Source organism: Hyperolius riggenbachi, chromosome 12 (genome assembly GCF_040937935.1).
Source record: "Hyperolius riggenbachi isolate aHypRig1 chromosome 12, aHypRig1.pri, whole genome shotgun sequence".
In the NCBI taxonomy this organism is placed as follows: domain Eukaryota; kingdom Metazoa; phylum Chordata; class Amphibia; order Anura; family Hyperoliidae; genus Hyperolius; species Hyperolius riggenbachi.
In genome coordinates this window covers 29,219,756-29,238,815 of record NC_090657.1, presented here as the reverse complement: position 1 = coordinate 29,238,815, position 19,060 = coordinate 29,219,756, and the positions used below count along the sequence as shown (strand labels likewise).

Genomic DNA, 19,060 nt, shown 5'->3' with positions numbered 1-19,060 from the left:
TGTGGCCAGCATAAACGTTTCTAGTTTTCAAAGTTCGCCTCCCCATTGAAGTCTATTGCGGTTCGCGAAAGTTCGCGTGAACCGAACTTTTGCGGAAGTTCGCGAACCGAACATCGGTGGTTCGAGCCATCTCTATAGATAAGTAGGAGGGCACTTTGATTTCCTCACACTGAATCGGACCTACAGTATGGAAATAGAGCAACAACTGACAGGGAACAGACTCAAGATTTGTCTGTAGAGGAGGTTAGTCAAGATTTCAAATCTTCCTGCTCCCAGGAGGACTGTAGATGCAATTGCGCAAAAAGCACATTGAAAACAACTAAAAAAAACATTGTTTATATGGTATATATGTCTAAATCTATAGTTGCCCAAATGTAAATAATTTATCCACTTTTCACACACGTTTAACACATGACTCAACTTACAAACACATTCAGCTTACAAACAATCTCCCAGAACGCAACCTGTTTGTAAGTAGGAGACCGACTGTAGTAGAACGCGGTAAATTAGTCAGGATACTCACTTTTAGGGTAATTTTCCTGGTTTCAGCATCAGAAACACTTCCTATAGATATACAGTATATTGCTGTATATCGTTTGTAGCCCCACCCGCCCGTGACGCTTAGCCTAGGTTGTTTAGCTATGTGGAATTTTCCTCCTAGAGCATTCTGGGAGGCCAGGCATTCTTTTCACTGGCTTCAGAAATCCTAGAAACAAACATTCTTCAGAAATCCTAGAAACAAACATTCTGCAGAGCTGCAGCTGACAGGACTAAAGATGTTTGACGGGTCATACATTTCAGAATGTAAATCGGGGTGAGGAAATACTTCACTATGGGCAAACACTGAGTAAATCATTTATACATGAATATTGTAAAAGAAAATAAGCAATTGTATTCATTGGTTTATTTTCACTACAGTTTGTACATTGCATTGAGTTCTCTTTGTGCTTGTCATTGTCAGAAGACATGGTGAAAGTGAAGAATGAATCCATGGAACCTGCCCATGCAGCTGATGATCACCCTGAAGGCATTGACCTGTCCTATGGATACAGCTCAGACTGTGCTCCCTATAAAAACATTCAGCTGGAGAGACACAATACCTCATATGACCTCAGCAGGTCCAGCCTAGGAAAGCTGTACTGTGATGTGTGTGGACTGGCCTGCAATAGCCTCAATGTCTTACTGGTGCACAAGAAAAGCCATACAGGTGGGTGATGTTCCTCAGTATGCTCTGCTACAGATGCTTTGAGGGAGTCACAGGGACATTGTACCAAAACCCTTTGAGTGAAAAAATGCCCCGAAATGCCACTTTTTGACATCTCATAGCTCCTAAATTGCAACAGTGGCTACTAACAACCCCCCCCCCCCCCCCACACACACACACACTATACACGCACACACACTAGACAAGACAAATAACATTTATATCGCGCTTTTCTCCTGGCGGACTCAAAGCGCCAAAGCAGCAGCCACTAGGGCGCGCTCTATAGGCAGTAGCAGTGTTAGGGAGACTTGCCTAAGGTCTCCTACTGAATAGGTGCTGGCTTACTGAACAGGCAGAGCCGAGATTCGAACCCTGGTCTCCTGTGTCAGAGGCAGAGCCCTTAACCATTACACCGTCCAGCACACACACTATACACACACACACACACTAGACACACACACACACTAGACACACACACACACACACACACACACACACGGTTAGTTCCACTTAAGATTACATTATGCAGCTGCGACATCACTACACATAGCATGTGACTGGCCCATTACTGCAGTGAAGTAACAGCTTTTTAAAGTTTTGTCAAATGGACGAGAACAGGTGCAGAGGGGGATCTCCTATCCTCATCAGTAGCCATTCTGACAGATAAGAAGCGGTTAGATGATGAAAAGTGCCACTTCTAGGCAACTTTTTGACAGAAGGTATATTGAGGACTTTAAAGAAGTGTCTTAGGTACCATACTTACCTGGGTCTTCTTACGGCCAGGGTTTCGGGCAGTATTGCGGGGGACAGGAGCCACTCGGGGAGATGGCGAGGTGCGAGCGGCCTCAAGGAAGCCCCAGGTGAGTATGGAACCTGAGACGCTTCTCGTCTCAGGTTCTCCTTAAAGGATACCCGAAGTGACATGTGACAGGATGAGATAGCATAGTTATTTGTGTGCTAGGCACTGTACATACACATGTCTGTGTTTTTTTTCATATCTGCCTGAGAGAGTTAAATATCATGTAAGTAAGTGGCTGACTCAGACCTGATACAGACAGGAAGTGACTACAGTGTGACCCTTACTGATAAGAAATTCCAGCTACAAAACACTTTCCTAGCAGATAATGGCTTCTGAGAGCAGGAAAGACATGAAAAGGGTCAATAGTTCATAGATTTTTAGCTCTGGCATAAATCAGTTAAAACTTAAAAAGTAGATTTAAACATAAAATAAAACTGTGGAATATCTTAAAAAGTAATTTTTAGGAGAAGGAAGATAGATACAATTGTTTATTTAATTAGTTTATTTTCACCTCAGTTGCCCTTTAAGAGAAAACAGCTAAATGTGATTGCTTTGGATTAGATGAAGTGTTAATTCTGTTGCGTTGCATTGATTGATACTGTTTGCTGAATGGAGTTTGCTCTTATAGGCCGATGCTTGCCTGTTTCAGGGGAACGACCTTTCCAGTGCAATCAGTGTGGAGCCTCTTTTACACAGAAAGGGAATTTACTCAGACATGGCAAACTGCATACTGGAGAGAAACCTTTCAAATGCCATCTGTGCAGCTACGCCTGCCAACGCAGAGATGCCCTGTCTGGGCACCTCCGCACACACTCTGGTGAGCATACCTTCTCCCTTCCTCTCGCTTACTGTATCTAAAGGACAATGCTATTCAAAACCGATATCTTTCTGTCCCTGGGCTTGTGCAAAGGACTAGGGGACATGATCTGTGCATGGAGGGAAAAAGTTCTAGCCATTTATTTAGGAAAGGGTTCTTCACAGTAAGAGTGCTTAGAGACCCTGTAATGAAAAAAACGTTTCCTGGGGGTACTTACCTTGGTAGGGGGAAGCCTCAGAGTCCCAATGAGGCTTCCCCCTCGCCTGTAGCTGCAGGCAATCCAGTGCTGGCTCCCCCGAAGTCTCCCGCAATCCATGCTCGACAAGCCTGACCAGCTAGATTTATTTACCTTCCCTGGCTCCAGCGGGGGCGCTGTTGCGGCTCTCAGCATGGAAATAAATGGAAATAGCCGATCTCTGTCGGGTCCGCTCTACTGTGCAGGCGCAGGAGACTTGCACCTGCACAGTAGAGTGGACTGACAGCAATCGGCTATTTCCGCCCATCTCTGAGCGGAGAGCCGATACTGCGCCTGCGCTGGGAAGGTAAATACTTACATCCCCGCTGTTCGGAGGGGCGCAGCGAGACCGCCGTGGGACACAGGAGGATCCTATCGAGACTTCCCCCACCCGAGGCGAGTACCCCCAGGGGAACTTTTTCTCGTTACAGGTTTTCTTTAAAATGTGGAATGTTTTGCCACATAAATGGTGGATGCTATATCTCAAAGCAGGTCATCTGGGCGCACGCTGCAGCTTCAGCCCTTTAGTCCACACCCTGCGTAAGGGTCATTTGGAGTTCTGGCGATCGCTGGATTACTTGTCCCTCCGAGATGCTATCTTCTTAAAGTGGATTCGAGATAAACTTTTACTCATTGCATAATGGTGTTCCTTTCATATAGGTTATAGGGCATTCCTCATTCCGCATTCCATTACTTTCACGTGCACGCCTACAGGAATGCACGTGCACAGCGGCAGCAGCACTGTTTGACTGTCATTAAAGGGATACTGTAGGGGGGTCGGGGGAAAATGAGTTGAAGTTACCCGGGGCTTCTAATGGCCCCCCACAGACATCCTGTACCCACGGAGCCACTCACCTATGCTCTGGCCCCGCCTCTGGTTAACTTCTGGAATTTCTGACTTTAACCACTTGAGGACCCACCCTTTACCCCCCCTTAAGGACCAGCGCTGTTTGTTGGGATCTGTGCTGGGTGGGTTCTGCAGCCCCCAGCGCAGATCAGCGGGCAGGCAGAGCGATCAGATCGCCCCCATTTTTTCCCCCCTATGGGGATGATGTGCAGGGGGGGGTCTGATCGCTCCGGTCTGCAGGCATGTTGCGGGGGGGGGGGCACCTCAAAGCCCCCCTCCGCGGCGAAATTCCGCCCCTCCCTCTCCTACCTGTCATGCCCAGTGATCCGGGCTGCACAGGACGCTATCCGTCCTGTGCAGCCAGTGACAGGACGTCCCCTGTCACATGGCGGCGATCCCCGGCCGCTTATTGGCCGGGGATCGCCGATCTGCCTTACGGCGCTGCTGCGCAGCAGCGCCGTACAATGTAAACAAAGCGGCCATCGGCGGCCCGCAGGCTATTCACGGAGCCCCCCGCCGTGAATCGACAGGAAGCAGCCGCTCGCGCGAGCGGCTGCTTCCTAATTAATTAGCCTGCAGCCGGCTAAGCAGAACTGCGTCGCTGGTCCTGCAGCTGCCACTTTGCCGACGCACGGTATAAGCGTGCGGTCGGCAAGTGGTTAAAGTCTGAAAACCACTGCGCCTGCATTGCCGTGTCCTCGCTCCCGCTGATGGCACCAGGAGCATACTGCGCAGACCAAAGACCATACTGGACTTGTGCAATACACTCCTGGTGACATCAGCAGGAGCGAGGATGCAGCTGCGCAGGCGCAGTGGTTTTCAGACTTTAAAGTCTGAAATTCCAGAAGTGAACCGGAGGCGGGGCCAGAGCATCGGTGAGTGGCTGCGCGAGCACAGGAAGTCTGCGGGGGGCCATTAGAAGCCCTGGGTAACTTCAACTCATTTTCCCCCGACCCCCCTACAGTATCCCTTTAAGTGGTTAAAGATTTGTACACCTGTGCTGATTCAGACTCCACTGGTACTGGTATGGCTGAGCATATAATGAGCCATTTGGATGAACCCACATAAACATGAAGAGAGCATACAAACTCCATACTGACAGTGCCTCAAAGGTACACAAGCCCATGTCCCAAGTGCAGCAATGAGGAAGTGCTCACCGCTACAGCCTTTTGTTCCTTAGTTAGCTCTTGACCACACTGGACTGGTTACTTTGAACTGTGTATTATAACGCAGAGCACCAGTTCCCAACCAGTGGTTTGTGAGCCACATGTACATTTGAAATACAAGCATCTGACATTGTTTAATGTAAATAAAATGAAATGAATTGAAATGCTGATATGTGTGTAGCACTTTTCCCCTGGTCAGTTTTTGAGAGTTGCAGCCACACAGGGCATTGCTCTGTAAGCTGCACTGCATCAATTGGGGGTCTTGTCCAAGGACTCCTCCCTGGATTAGGTACTGGCTTCAGCTAGGACTGGAACCCTGGTCTGTAGCCAGTGGCGTAGCTAAGGAGCTGTGGGCCCCGATGCAAGTTTTACAATGGGGCCCCCCCAAGCACTCTATACATAATAATTGATACGGAGCACCAAAACCTGCCAATGGCAACTACAGTGTCAGAGGTGCAAGAAGGGGATGGGGAACAGTTTGTTAATGATTACCACTATTTAAAGTATCTATAGAAGTGATTATTATGAGCACAGGACCAATAGAGAACTAATACTGCAGTTGAGGGAGGGCCCTTCAAGGCCCCTTTGGCCCAAGGGCCCCAATGCAGTCGCCACCTCTGCACCCCCTATTGCTATGCCCCTGTCTGTAGCTAGAGATGAATTGAGATGAAATGGGGCTATAGGCAAAGTAGTTGCTTTACCCTCCCCCTTGTGATCCTTCTGGTAATCTGCGGTGGAGAGAGGTCAGAGTTAAGCAGCTGGGCACCTTGACATCCACTAGGTCCTAGACACCTGCCTAAGTTGCCTTGCGGGTGATCCTGATCTGTCTGTAGCATCTCTGCATACATCGTTATTCATTTGTTTTAGTTTACACGTGTGTCACAAGCATAGGAGCAAAGAAAGTTTATATATTTTTAATGAAATAATAATTATGTAACGGGTCAGTACAACCAAAACTATCATGTTTTTAATTTTGGTGGTATTTCGTCTGGATGATTTCCTCATGTTTTACTTTCAGAGGCTCTGGCATTGCAAATTTTGCATCAGTTTAAAGTAGCACTGAAGTGAAAAAAAAAACAAAAACGTACGATGTAATGATTTGTATGCGTAGTACCGATATTTAATAGAACATTCGTAGAAAAGAAAATAGTCTCATATTTTAATTTTTAGACATATAGCATTTTTTTTTATAACATTGCATAATTCTCTAATATTTGCAATTACCAGACACTATTTTAAACTATAAAACAAGCAGAGCCAATGCCCCTTTCAACTTCCCAGGAGTAAAAATGTAATGTAAATCTGCCTCTGGCTTTCTTTGATGTATAAATGCTCCCGAAAGCAGCGACCAAATGGGTCCCGGAGCTCAGAGAAGCTCTTTTGCATAGATAACTGACGTTTCTTAACTCTTCCTGTACTGGAAACAACATCTGTGCTACTAATCTTTTATTTCTTAGCACACAAATCATTATATCACAAGTTTATTTTCACTTCAGATGCCCTTTAAAACCACTTGAGGACCGCAGTGTTAAACTCCCCCTAAAGATCAGGCCATTTTTCCACAAATGGGATTAGGATCTTTTTCAACTACCCTGCGATTTGCCATTTGTGATCAAATTGCAAGGTACATTAAACGAATGGAAACTGCAGCAGCAATTTCCATTAGTGCAATGCGATTTCGGTCAAAGCGCAATCGTTGTCCTGCCGCGTTTTGGATGCGATTGAGTGTAGTAGCTCAATCGCAATCGCATGGTGGAAATTGAAATGCGATTGCGATCTCGATCGCATTTCATAGTGGCAAAGAGGCCTTAAAGAGACTCTGAAGCGAGGATAGATTCTATTTTTTAACTTGTATTACGGTCAATGATCATAACCGCCGCTATCCCGCGGCAAAACGAGGGGTCTATACCCACCAAATCCCCTCTCATTTGTCCGGGCATGAATGAGGAAGAGCTAATGGCTGTTAGCTCTGCCTCTCAGCGTGTTAATCCCAGCTGATCGCCGCCTCTCCCCGCCCCTCTCAATCTGCCTTCACAGAGAGATGCGGGGGAGAGGCGGAGATCCTCGCGGCAATTGACGCGCATGGAGGCAGAGCTGCAGCTCAAAGCTCTGCCTCCAAGAAAGTCGTGGATTTTTCAGGTGGATTTGGGGGTATAAACCCCTCGTTTTGCCACGGGATAGCGGCGGTTTAGCAGCTGTTATAGTCATCGACAGTAATACAAGTTAAAAAATAGAATTTATCCTCGCTTCAGAGTCTCTTTAAGGCCAAGCTGCAGGGCCGCACAACTCAGCACACGTGATTCCCCCTTCCCCTTTCTCCCCACCAACAGAGCTTTCTGTTGGTGGGGTCTGATCGTCCCTCAGTTGTTTATTTTTTTTGGTAAATATTACTTTATTTTATAATAAATTTCGCTATTTATTTATTTTTTCAACCCCGCCAGCCAATTACTGTGATCACCTGTCATAGGCATCAGCCTATGACAGCTGATCACTCCTTAGCCAATGGAGGGGACAGCTGTGTCACACGGCTGTCCCCAGTACAGCACTGCTGCAGATCGCAGCGCTGTACTAAGTAAACAGGTTTCACTCTCTGACAGTCTCCCGAGCAGTGATCGCCGCTGGGAGACTGAAGGCGGGGCAGAGCTCCGCCTCCCAAGCAGGAGATTCACACAATCTCCTGCAGTAGCCGGCCCCAGGACTTGACGGCAATTAGCATTAAGCGGTCCTCGGGCTGCCGCCGTGGTCACGCCCCTTGGCATGATGCGGTTGTTAGGTAGTTAAGGCCGGCTTCACACTGCTAACCTGTGGTAGCAGTACGATCGGCTGATCGCAGCGGAACACCAAAAACAAAAAAAGCCGATGAAGAATACTATGGCAGTGCACGGTAATCTCCACTCTGGCTGCAGGCCGAGCAGGAAATGAGGCCCTCTAGCACTCACTTGCTGTGGCCAACGTTTGAATTGCACGGGAGTGTATTGACAAAATACGCTTCTGTGTATAAACGCCGCAACGCAAAACAAAAGTGTCACCGTAGACTAATATAACTTCCAGTCACAGCGCAAGTTACTCACCACCCCATTGCACTAGTGTTGGGTGTGCGCTGAAAACATCACTTCTGCCGCATTGCACAAGTATAAAATTCCCCATAGGCTTTCATTGGTGTAGCGTTACTGTGGTAAAAACAGGGTAACAACGCACCAGTGTGAAAGGGGCCTAAAGGTCCATCGAAAAGACAATGGGGTCAATCCTGAGTCTTCTTGATCCTCACAAAACGAGTGAGAAAATCTGCCTTCTGCACAAGAAGTGAGACTCAGGGACGGGGCTTAGATTAAATTACAGCTCAGTGCTGGAGACATGAGAGACAAACTGACAGTGGGGGATCCATCCCTCCATGCCCCCCATCAGCCTGAGGTGGACCCCATTGGGATTGTGTGATATTTCAGTTGTCACACTGCTTGGGGAGGGCGCGGTCACTTGGGGCACTTCACAGTGGATATGGTGGCAGCAGAGTGGATATGGTGGCAGCAGAGTGGATATGGTGGCAGCAGAGGTTGGGTGTGACTCAGAATCACGTTGTTGTTTTGTTGCCCTCAGTGGAGAAGCCATACAAGTGTGAATTCTGTGGACGCAGCTACAAGCAGCGCAGCTCATTGGAGGAACACAAGGAACGTTGCCGAGTCTATCTGCAGAACATGAACGAGTCTGGTGAGTTTAATGTTCACCTCACAACCATGACCGCTCTTGTTGCTCCTCTTCAGGGAAGCCTTCTGTCTCTTGTCTAGTAATGATGGCCCTGCTTAGGAGAACTCATGGAGAAGCATGTGATCAGTTGTATCTGTTATATGAATATTAATTAAAGAAAATCTGTAATGAAAAAACCTCCCCTGGGGGGGTGCTCACCTCGGGTGGGTGAAGCCTCCGGATCCTATTGAGGCTTCCCCCGTTCCCCATCGGTCCCACGGCGGGGGAGAAAATCCTCCCGGAGCGGCAGCGATGTAAATATTTACCTTTTGATGCCAGCGCAGGCGCAGGATCCGCTCCTTTCCACAGAGATAGGCGGAAATAGCCGATCTCTGTCCGGCCGCTCTACTGCGCAGGCGCAAGTCTCCTGCGCAGTAGAGCGGACCTGGCGGAGATTGGCTATTTTCGCGTATCTCCGTCAGAAGAGCCGCAACAGCGCCCCCGCTGGTGCCCGAAAAGGTAAATAATGCACAGGCTGTCGGATTTGTCGCCTGTGCGTTCCGGGGGCTGCAGCGAGACCGCCGTGGGACAAAGGAGGACCGGAGAAGCCTCGATAGGGTCCAGAAGCTTCCCCCTACTGAGGTGAGTACCCCCCAGGGGAACTTTTTCCAGTACAGGTTTTCTTTAAATTAGATGTCCTTTTTTATGTCTTTTTACTTTTAGCAAAGAGTGATTTACTTCAGTGCCCAGACAGTTGTACACAATCTGATTTACTAACTGCATATTTAGCGTAAAGGACACCCGAGGCGTCATGTGACATGATGAGATAGACATGTGTATGTACAGTGCCTAGCACACAACTATGCTGTGTTCCTTTTTTTCTTTCTCTGTCTGAAAGAGTTAAAAATCAGGTATGTAAGTGACATTTTCTGTCCAATTCAGGACTGGTAAACTATAGTGTAATCATCGATATGGAATTATAGCCATAAATCACTTTCCTGGCAGAAAATGGCTTCTGCCACAGAGGAAAGAGATAACAAGAGTCAATAGTTCATAGATTTTAGCTCTGGCATACTAAAATGCATGTGTCATTAAGCAGAGACAATAAAACAGTAAAAACATTAAAAATAGATTTCAAAATAAAATAAAACTGTGGGATAGCTAAAAAAAAAATCATTTTTAAGAGAAGGAGGATAGATACAATTATTTATCTCATCAGTTCATTTTCACCTCGTGTTTCTTTAAAGACTGAATTACCACAAAGGCGAAGTAAGAAAAAATAGCTGATTTGCTTCGAGGTTTAAGTCTGGTGATGACTACCGTTGGTTGAATACATGGTTTTCACACCTGTTACTATTGCATCCTGCACTATTAGGCAATTTGGCCCTGTTGCTGGAATGGAAAACTTCTTCTGTCATACATAGATGTATAATACACATTTGTGTCTCTGAATGTTATTAGGTAGCCAGGCCATGGAATATCCAGATAAAGTAAGAACCGTCTGTGTTCTAGAGCAGTGTTTCTCTACATTTTAATGGTTTGTACCCCTTTTAAAACCTTGTACTCACCAAGTACCCCCTAGCATAGTAAACATTACCACAAGTACCCCTTGACAAATATATATTTAATCGTAGTATGTGATAATTGGTTCTAAACAATTTTCAAGAATTTACTATTGTTCTTAGTTAGCTAAAACACTAATTTTGTTTTGTTTAAATAATGTTTATCGTTTTCTAAAACTCTAAATTTGTTATTCTTGGTTAAGTAGATCAAGCCCGAGTACCCCCTGGAACCATCAGAGGTACCACACGTTGAGAACCTAGGTTCTAGAAGATGCTTTGCTGCTGCCACAAGCACCTTCTTTAGTTCAAATGAAACAACCACAGCTGGGTATGGTCAGGTAGGGTCAGGAAGTACATACAAATCCAAAGCTCGGGTTCTAAATCAGATACTCTGAAGAGAGAGAAGCCTCAGTATCCTATTGAGGTTTCCCTCATATGTCTGAAGCCCACCATCGGGGTTGCGCAGCTACTCTTCCAAAATCATGGCTGTGCAGAAGCCGAGTGAGCCTGTCCGTGCATGCGCAGCAGCATGGAGGCCGCAGCTCTGGCTTACTGCACATGCCCGGGCGGGCTCAGACGGCTATGGCGCGCCATGATCCAGGAAGAGGAGCTGTGCAACACCGATGTGATTAGCAACAATGCCTTAACGCTAATCTTTCGGGGAGGGGGTCGCACTCATTGACGGGGGAAACCGGAATAGCGAGGGAAGCCTCAATAGGATCCTGAGGCTTCCCCCTCTTAAGCTAAGTATCTGATTTTGTACTTGATCTTTGGCTCGGGTACACTTTAAAATGATGAGGGGCGGCCTTACCATGACTCATACTGATTCATAGGATTCAGGGCAGCAGAATGTAGGGGGCTTCATCAATTGTACACTTCTCTTTTTCAGTCCCTCCCTCTGCTGTGCTGCTTCTGCCTGACTCACAGAGCACAGAACTTGCCCCGTTAGCCTGTATATGCTATGCCCTTTAAGGTGGCCACTAACCATACAATTTGCCGATTGTTTACGAATGATGAACGCATGAACGATCAGAAATTGTTTGTGACCACTAATGGGAAAAAAAAAATCCATTATCCAAACCAATCAGATATACAGTCCAAGTTTTGAGACTGTCAAAGATATTGGAAATTAGAAAAGTTGGTGCTTATGTTTTTATAATAGCAATTTGCATATACTCCAGAAAGTTATGAAGAGTGTTCAGATGAATTGCATAGTCCTTTGCCATGAAAATTAACTGAATCCCAAAAAACCTTTCCACTGCATTTCATTGCTGTCATTAAAGGACCTGCTGAGATCATTTCAGTAATCGTCTTGTTAACTCACAATGTTGACGAGCAGTAGGCTGGAGATCATTATGTCAGGCTGATTGGGTTAGAATGGAAGACTTGACATGTTAAAAGGAGGGTGATGCTTGAAATCATTGATCTTCCATTGTTAACCAGCAAAGAAACGCATGCAGCCATCGTTGCATAAAAATGGCTTCACAGGCAAGGATATTGTGGCTACTAAGATTGCATCAATTCTTGTTAAGAAGGCTTCAGGGCGTCCAAGAAAGTCCAGCAAGCACCGGAATCGTCTCCTAAAGAGGATTCAGCTGCAGGATCGGAGTGCAAAGAGTGCAGAGGTTGCTCAGGAATAGCAGCAGGCTGGTGTGAGCACATCTGCACTTACAGTGAGGAGAAGACTTTTGGAAGATGGCCTGCTGTCAAGAACGGCAGCAAAGAAGCCACTTCTCTCCCAAAAACATCAGGGACAGACTGATTTTCTGCAGAAAGTATGGTGAATGGACTGCTGAGGACTGGGGCAAAGTCATAGTCTCTGATGAAGCCCCTTTCCGATTGTTTGGGGCATCTGGAAAAAGGCTTGTCAGAAGAAGAAAAGGTGAGCGCTACCATCAGTCCTGTGTCATGCCAACAGTAAAGCATCCTAGACCATGCATGTGTCGGCTGCTTCTCATCCAAGGGAGTGGGCTCACTCACAATGTTGCCCAAAAAACGCAGCCATGAATAAAGATTGGTACCAAAACACCCTCCAACAGAAACTTCTTCCAACAACCCAACAACAGTTTGGTGAAGAACAATGCATTTTCCAGCACGATGGAGCACCATGTCATAAGGCAAAAGTTATAACTAAGTGGCTCGGGGACCAAAACGTTGACATTTTGGGTCCATGGCCTGGAAACTCCCCAGATCGTAATCCCATTGAGAACTTGTGGTCATTCCTCAAGAGGTGGGGGGACAAACAAAAACCAACTAATTCCAAGAAACTCAAAGAAGTGATTATGAAAGAATGTGTTGATATCAGTCAGGATTTGGCCCAGAAGTTGATTGAGAGCATGCCCAGTCGAATTGCAGAGGTCCTGAAAAAGAGCCAACACTGCAAATGCTGACTCTTTGCATAAATCTCATGTAATTGTCAATAAAATCCTTTGAAACATATGAAGTGCTTATAATTATATTTCAGTACATCACATAAACAACTGAAACAAAGATCTTAAAGCAGTTTAGCAGCAAACTTTGTGAAAATGAATATTTTTTGACAGTCTCAAAACTTTTGGCCAGGACTGTATACGGATTGATCCAAAAAATCAGATTAATTTAATTAATCGGATTGGTTACATTTTTTTTTTTCTATCAGTGGTTACAAACGATAATTTATGATCGTTTATACAAAAAAATCGTTGGTAAAAGATCGTTCAGCAAATTGTACCACTTGTGGCCACCAATACTTACATATGCACTGGGGAGAAAAAACAAAACTGTGACCTGCGCTTCCTGCACACTCGGATGTGTTGTGATGCTACCAGGTGCTGCTCCAATCACTGGGTGGTTCCAGTCTATCTGTGCAAAAGTGGAAGAAACAAGAGCGCTCCTCTGGTGCATTAACCTTTTAATCTGCGATTGACATACATAAAAGTTACACTTACAATGTAGTGGAATGTTTTGGGCGCATCAGAGCCTGCCAGCAACTCCTCTCCTCCTCCTGCTCTTGGCCAGAGCAACAGGAGCGATCGAACAGCGTCCCCGCCCACCGCACCTGCTCCACGCTGTTCGATCGCTCCTGTTGCTCTGGCCAAGCGCAGGAGGAGGAGAGGAGTTGCCGGCAGGCTCTGATGCGCCCAAAACATTCCACTACATTGTAAGTGTAACTTTTATGTGTGTCACTACATTGTAAGTGTAACTTTTATCAACACCCATTCACTCGCCCATCGGTATCCAGGCCAAAACTGGATACTAATTAGTAGTATTATTAAAGTAGCTCCATTATTCGTCAAGGGTAATAATAACGTTTCATAACGGCATTCCTTTTTCTAGCTAGTCTGCACCCTTAATGATACAAACAGACTTACTTCTATTTATACTCATGGCCATTCAGTTCCTCCAATAAACATCAAGATTCATATTAGCCAATCAGTAATTGATTCATAGAAACACAGACCTGATGGGAAACTGCTTAGACAAACCCCAGACCACTCCCACCCACTGAAGCAGGTACAGCACATGGATGTGCATGACATTACCTGTTAGACGTCCATCCCTGGAGACGCCCACCGCTGCATACGCAACTGGATGAGGGGCGGAGTGAGACTGACTCGTATCCCGCCTCCAGATGTCAGCATACAGGGATGGGTGGACAGGACAGACCTGATGGGGAATTATGTATCTTGGAGGCCATGGGCCGGATCCAGGTGGGAGAGGTCTGGGGTTTATCTAAGCAGTTTTCCATCAGGTCCATTTTGCTATGAATAGATTACTGATTGGCTAATATGAATCTTGAAGTTTATTGGACGACCTGTATGGCCATGAGTACGAATAGGAGTAAGTCTGTGTGCATCATTAAGGGTACAGACTAGCTTGAGAGAGAAACGCTGTTCCGAAACGTCGCTATTATGTTTGTTACCTTTGACCATTAAAGAGCATAATTACTTTCGGATGGTGCTGGCATCTTCTTTCCTACTTCTGGTACAGTGATGAAGTTTTGTCACTATCATCATTGGTCTCCAATAGCACGATGTTGAAAAAACATCTCGTTGTATCCTTTCTTTGCAGTTTGTGACTAAAGTGTGAGATGGGGAAGATTAAAGGTGGACACACATCAGGCAACTTGGCGGCCAATCGATCATCCAGTTTCATTATTATAATCGGCATTGGATGAAAATCGGTGCCGCAAAGTGCATACCTGATCGACAATGCAACCAATTTCGACTGATTGACCAGTCGGACATGCTGCAAGATGACGGGCCGACTTGCTCATTGGCGGTAACTCGTGCGATATCGGGATGAGCGACAAATGTGACTAAACCCACGTCGCTTTTCCCGCAAAGTAAGATGTGCGTTTATACAATACCTGTCCTGTGTCGCGGTGCTGGTCCGTCTTCCACCACTCTTCTATTAGCCACATACATGCTGCCGGCATGGCACGTGTGTGATGTCATGCACCGGCGGCATGTATGCGGCTGATAGAAGAGCGGCAAAAGACAGACCGCAGTGCGACACAGGACAGGTAATGTATAAACGCACACTTACAGCACATTCATACATTAGGGGAACAGCGGTGAATGGGACAATCATCGCTAGGTGTATGGCTACCTTAAGGCTCATAGCATGTTTAGGTGCCTGCTTTTGAAGGGTAATAGTGACTGACAAATTCATGGTGAGATGATGGCAGGTTATGGAAAGATTGCCGGACTAGTCCGAACAAAAAACACTGGGACACCGGGAGCCCGATATCGCGTAATAACGTCACAGTATTTGGACAGAGGTGCCTGGCTCTTCTACTGTCCACATATGCTATTGCTCCGTTGTTATTGCCTGATGAAGCGGGATCAAACCTGCGAAACGCGTTGCATATTTGGAGTTCATAAATAAAATATATTGACTGTCTTTACTACAGTATGTAATAAACTCACCTGTTGGCGCTGAGTCCTGCGGCGTCCGTCATGGCGTGTCTGCTGGTACTCGTTCGTACGTGCAGTCTGTTTCACCGCCATCAAGCGCCCCCAGCGTCCCTGCAGCCGAGCTCCGTCCTCCACGCGTGCGCAATGCGACTGAATGGTCGCGAGCGAGATCGGGCGGACTTTACAGTCTCAGGAGGCGGGTGCAGAGGAGTCAGCAGTGAGGTCATCAGCCACACCTCTCGGGAGGCTACACGCTTGAATCATCTGCACCGTATATAAGGCCAGGAGCTTCAGTTGCTCACTGGCCTTGATACTAATCAGATCGCTGGTTCTTGACCCTAGCTAGCTTCTTGAGATACATCATATATGGTGGTACTCACCATATATATGTACTCCAGTTAGTCAGTTGTTGTAGTTTCTTGATAGCTGTAAATTGTAATTTCCTAGGAAATCATATCATTGTTGTTTATCTGTGTACCGACTTCTGCCTTTTTCTGACCAAGCTCTTGTCTCATCCTTTTGTACTAAAGCCATCTGATTCCTGTTATTGACTCGGCCTGACTTTCCTTTACGCTTTTGGGATATCCCTGTAATTTGTCAATCATCTGATACTCGTTACTGACCCTGCTGATTACCGACCACGATTACTCTTTACGACTTTGTACCTCGACTTGATACTTGTGCACAAGTACAGACTGGTCTAGACCTCATTCTGCATTGTATTATTGTGTATCTGTTACTCGTCACGCACCAGCGTCATACAGTCGTTGTGTGTCTACTTGGAGGAGCACAATAACTTGACCCGAAGAAGCGACTGTTCGATCGCGAAACGCGTTGTCCGAGTGCTAAATAAATTGTTAACCTATATATCTGTCTAAGAGTCTTCATCACAGGTAAGACTTCCTATTCTTACCTCTGAATTCAAATAATTTTATCATATGGTTGCAAAACTGAAGGGCGCTCCGACTATCTGAATATGGAAATGATTATCTATCTTATGACACTATTGTGAGACGAGCCAAGACCTGAAAGACAAACACCGATGGGCGTTGCGGACACATTGAAGAAAGTGGAGTGTTTAATCCTGCAAGACAGGTGAACAACTATCCAAATGATCATGCAGGAAACTGGCCTCAGTTGCGGTAGTGTGGGGATAATTATCCATTGCACATGTCTAAGGTGTCTGCACGCTGGGTTCTACGTTTGCGAACCCTTTTCCAGAAACAAACACAGCGTGACCTTTCAAAACAGATGTTGATTAAGTTGTAACATGATGAAAAGTATTTTTAAGATCGGGCACTATTACCTTTCAAATGCAGGAACTTTATCACGCTGCGAGCCTCAGTCTTTTTAATCTCGCGCTTTAGTCACTCCTAGCACAATCTATAAAAGAAATAAAGGATACAGTGAGCTGATTTTCTCAACATCATGCACTTAAAGAGAATCTGTACTCTAAAATTCTTACAATAAAAAGCATACCATTCTATTCATTATGTTCTCCTGGGTCCCTCTGTGCTGTTTCTGCCACTCCCTGCTGCAATCCTGGCTTGTAATTGCCAGTTTTAGGCAGTGTTTACAAACAAAAGACATGGCATGTGATAGGCTGAGAGGAGCCTGGAGAGGGTGTGTATAACTTATATCCTATCACAAGCAGAACAGCACATTCCAGCCTGAGTCCGACAAAGCCGACAGAGGAAAGAAGATTAGATTATATAACAGATATAATACAGCCACTGTGCAACTAGGAAAGGCTGCAGTAATCCAGACCACATTAGAACAGGCATAGGAACTTATAGGATAGAAGAACGAAGGCTGAACATTTTGTTACAGAGTCTCTTTAAGGATTAATTGTGACACTGACAAAATTGTATCAATATACTATAATCATTTTCAGGTGATCATTAAAACTTTATGATGCTACTAGTATATCATATCGCCAGCATTCCCAATATCCACTCCATGAAAGCCAAGCATGTTAGTCAACCAAGACCTGTCCCTAGTAAACCAATGTTCATGGTGAGTAATTAGATTATTCTCTGTTATGAAGGCCCAAATGCAATTAACTTTTTCACCTGAGTTTTCTCCTAAGAGATAATTTTCATCTTCTGTTTAAACTAACTTTTCAGCATTTTAAAATCGAAAAAGTACTCAAAAGATGTTGAAAAATGACTATCAAATGTACTTTCTTGCTTGCTGTTGGTTTAAATGGCATTTTATACCCAGTTGTGAAAATGTCACCAAGAAGAAAACTTGGGAGAAAAAGTGAATTGCATTTGGTCCGAAGTCTTTTATAGCATCTCTTAACCACCCTGGCGTTCTATTAAGATCGCCAGGGCAGCTGCATGAGGGTTTTTTTTAGATAAAAAAAAAAATATTTCATGCAGCCAACTGAAAGTTGGCTGCATGAAAGCCCACTAGATGGCGCTCCGGAGGCGTTCTTCTGATCGCCTCCGGCGCCCAGAATAAACAAGGAAGGCCGCAATGAGCGGCCTTCCTTGTTTTGCTTAGATCGTCGCCATAGCGACGAGCGGAGTGACGTCATGGACGTCAGCCGACGTCCTGACGTCTGCCGCCTCCGATCCAGCCCTTAGCGCTGGCCGGAACTATTTGTTCCGGCTGCGCAGGGCTCAGGCGGCTGGGGGGACCCTCTTTCGCCGCTGCTCGCGGCGGATCGCCGCAGAGCGGCGGCGATCGGGCAGCACACGCGGCTGGCAAAGTGCCGGCTGCGTGTGCTGCTCTTTATTTCATGTAAATCGGCCCAGCAGGGCCTGAGCGGCACCCTCTGGCGGTAATGGACGAGCTGAGCTCGTCCATACCGCTAAGGTGGTTAAAGAGACACTGAAGCGGAAAAAAAAATATGATATAATGATTTGGTTGTGTACTATGAATAATTACTAGAAGATTAGCAGCAAAGAAAATATTCTCATACTTTTATTTTCAGGTATATAGTGTTTTTTCTAACATTGCATTATCCTATAATATGTGCAGATTACACAACACTCAGCATTCAAAATGATTCTTTCAGAGCAGTCTGTGAAGTAATGACCTCTCCTCTAGCAGAGAAAAAGTAAACAGTTCAATTACAGTTGAGATAATAAAAGTCAGATAACAGCCCTCTCCACGACTAACTTAGTCGGAGAGCTTAATGGCTTTTTTGCATAGAGATAACAACTGGAGTTTCTCAACTCTTCCTGTACTGGAAACAATTACACTGATGTATCTGATCTTAATGTTTTATTTCTTGGCTGTGCTACACATACAAATCATAATATCATCATTTTTTTTTGCTTCAGTGTCTCTTTAAGGAAACCTCAAATAGTTTGCATACAACTGGTGTTTATGTTACTGGTCTATAATTTCCCGGATCTGATTTTGTTGCCATGATTACTTCTGCCCTATGGCGGTCCTCCGCTGATTATATGCACAACCACAAGTCAGGGTTGCCAAATCATCCCTTCAAATACTGACACATCTAAACTGTGCACATTCTCGGGCCACTTACACAAAATCAGTGCCTAAATGACAGCTAACTAATCACAAGACCTGTATAATTCACAGCATAATCCAAGAGGTCAACACACAGCAAAGGATGAGGTTGTTTATTCACATAATGTGCCAGATGTCCATTCAGAAAACCAATGAACGTTTCGGAGTCATGGCAGTTTCCTGAATGGACATCTGGCACGTTACGTGATTATACTTTGACTGATGTACCCGTGTCCAGCACCTCGTAATTCTGCATGGTGTGCGACTCTTTGTATGCTTCTTGGCTGAGTAATTCATATGTGTCCATATTTTAAGGAATGAGATGACAACACTGCCACGAGCTTGAACTAAAGCTTTGTAGGCTA

At 45.6% G+C, this 19,060-nt stretch overlaps 1 protein-coding gene across 3 annotated transcripts in view; it reads left to right on the top strand.

Moving 5' to 3' along the window:
- The window catches only part of IKZF3 (IKAROS family zinc finger 3), a 186,655-nt gene that overhangs the window by 116,744 nt on the left and 50,851 nt on the right, over positions 1 to 19,060 (top strand). For 2 of the 3 annotated variants that reach the window (XM_068264160.1, XM_068264162.1), the window contains exons 4-6: positions 962 to 1,207; positions 2,632 to 2,820; positions 8,663 to 8,773. In XM_068264160.1, coding sequence (XP_068120261.1) covers positions 962 to 1,207; positions 2,632 to 2,820; positions 8,663 to 8,773 — 546 coding nt within the window. The remainder of the gene's footprint in view (positions 1 to 961; positions 1,208 to 2,631; positions 2,821 to 8,662; positions 8,774 to 19,060) is intronic. The other variant, XM_068264161.1, reaches the window with a different exon arrangement.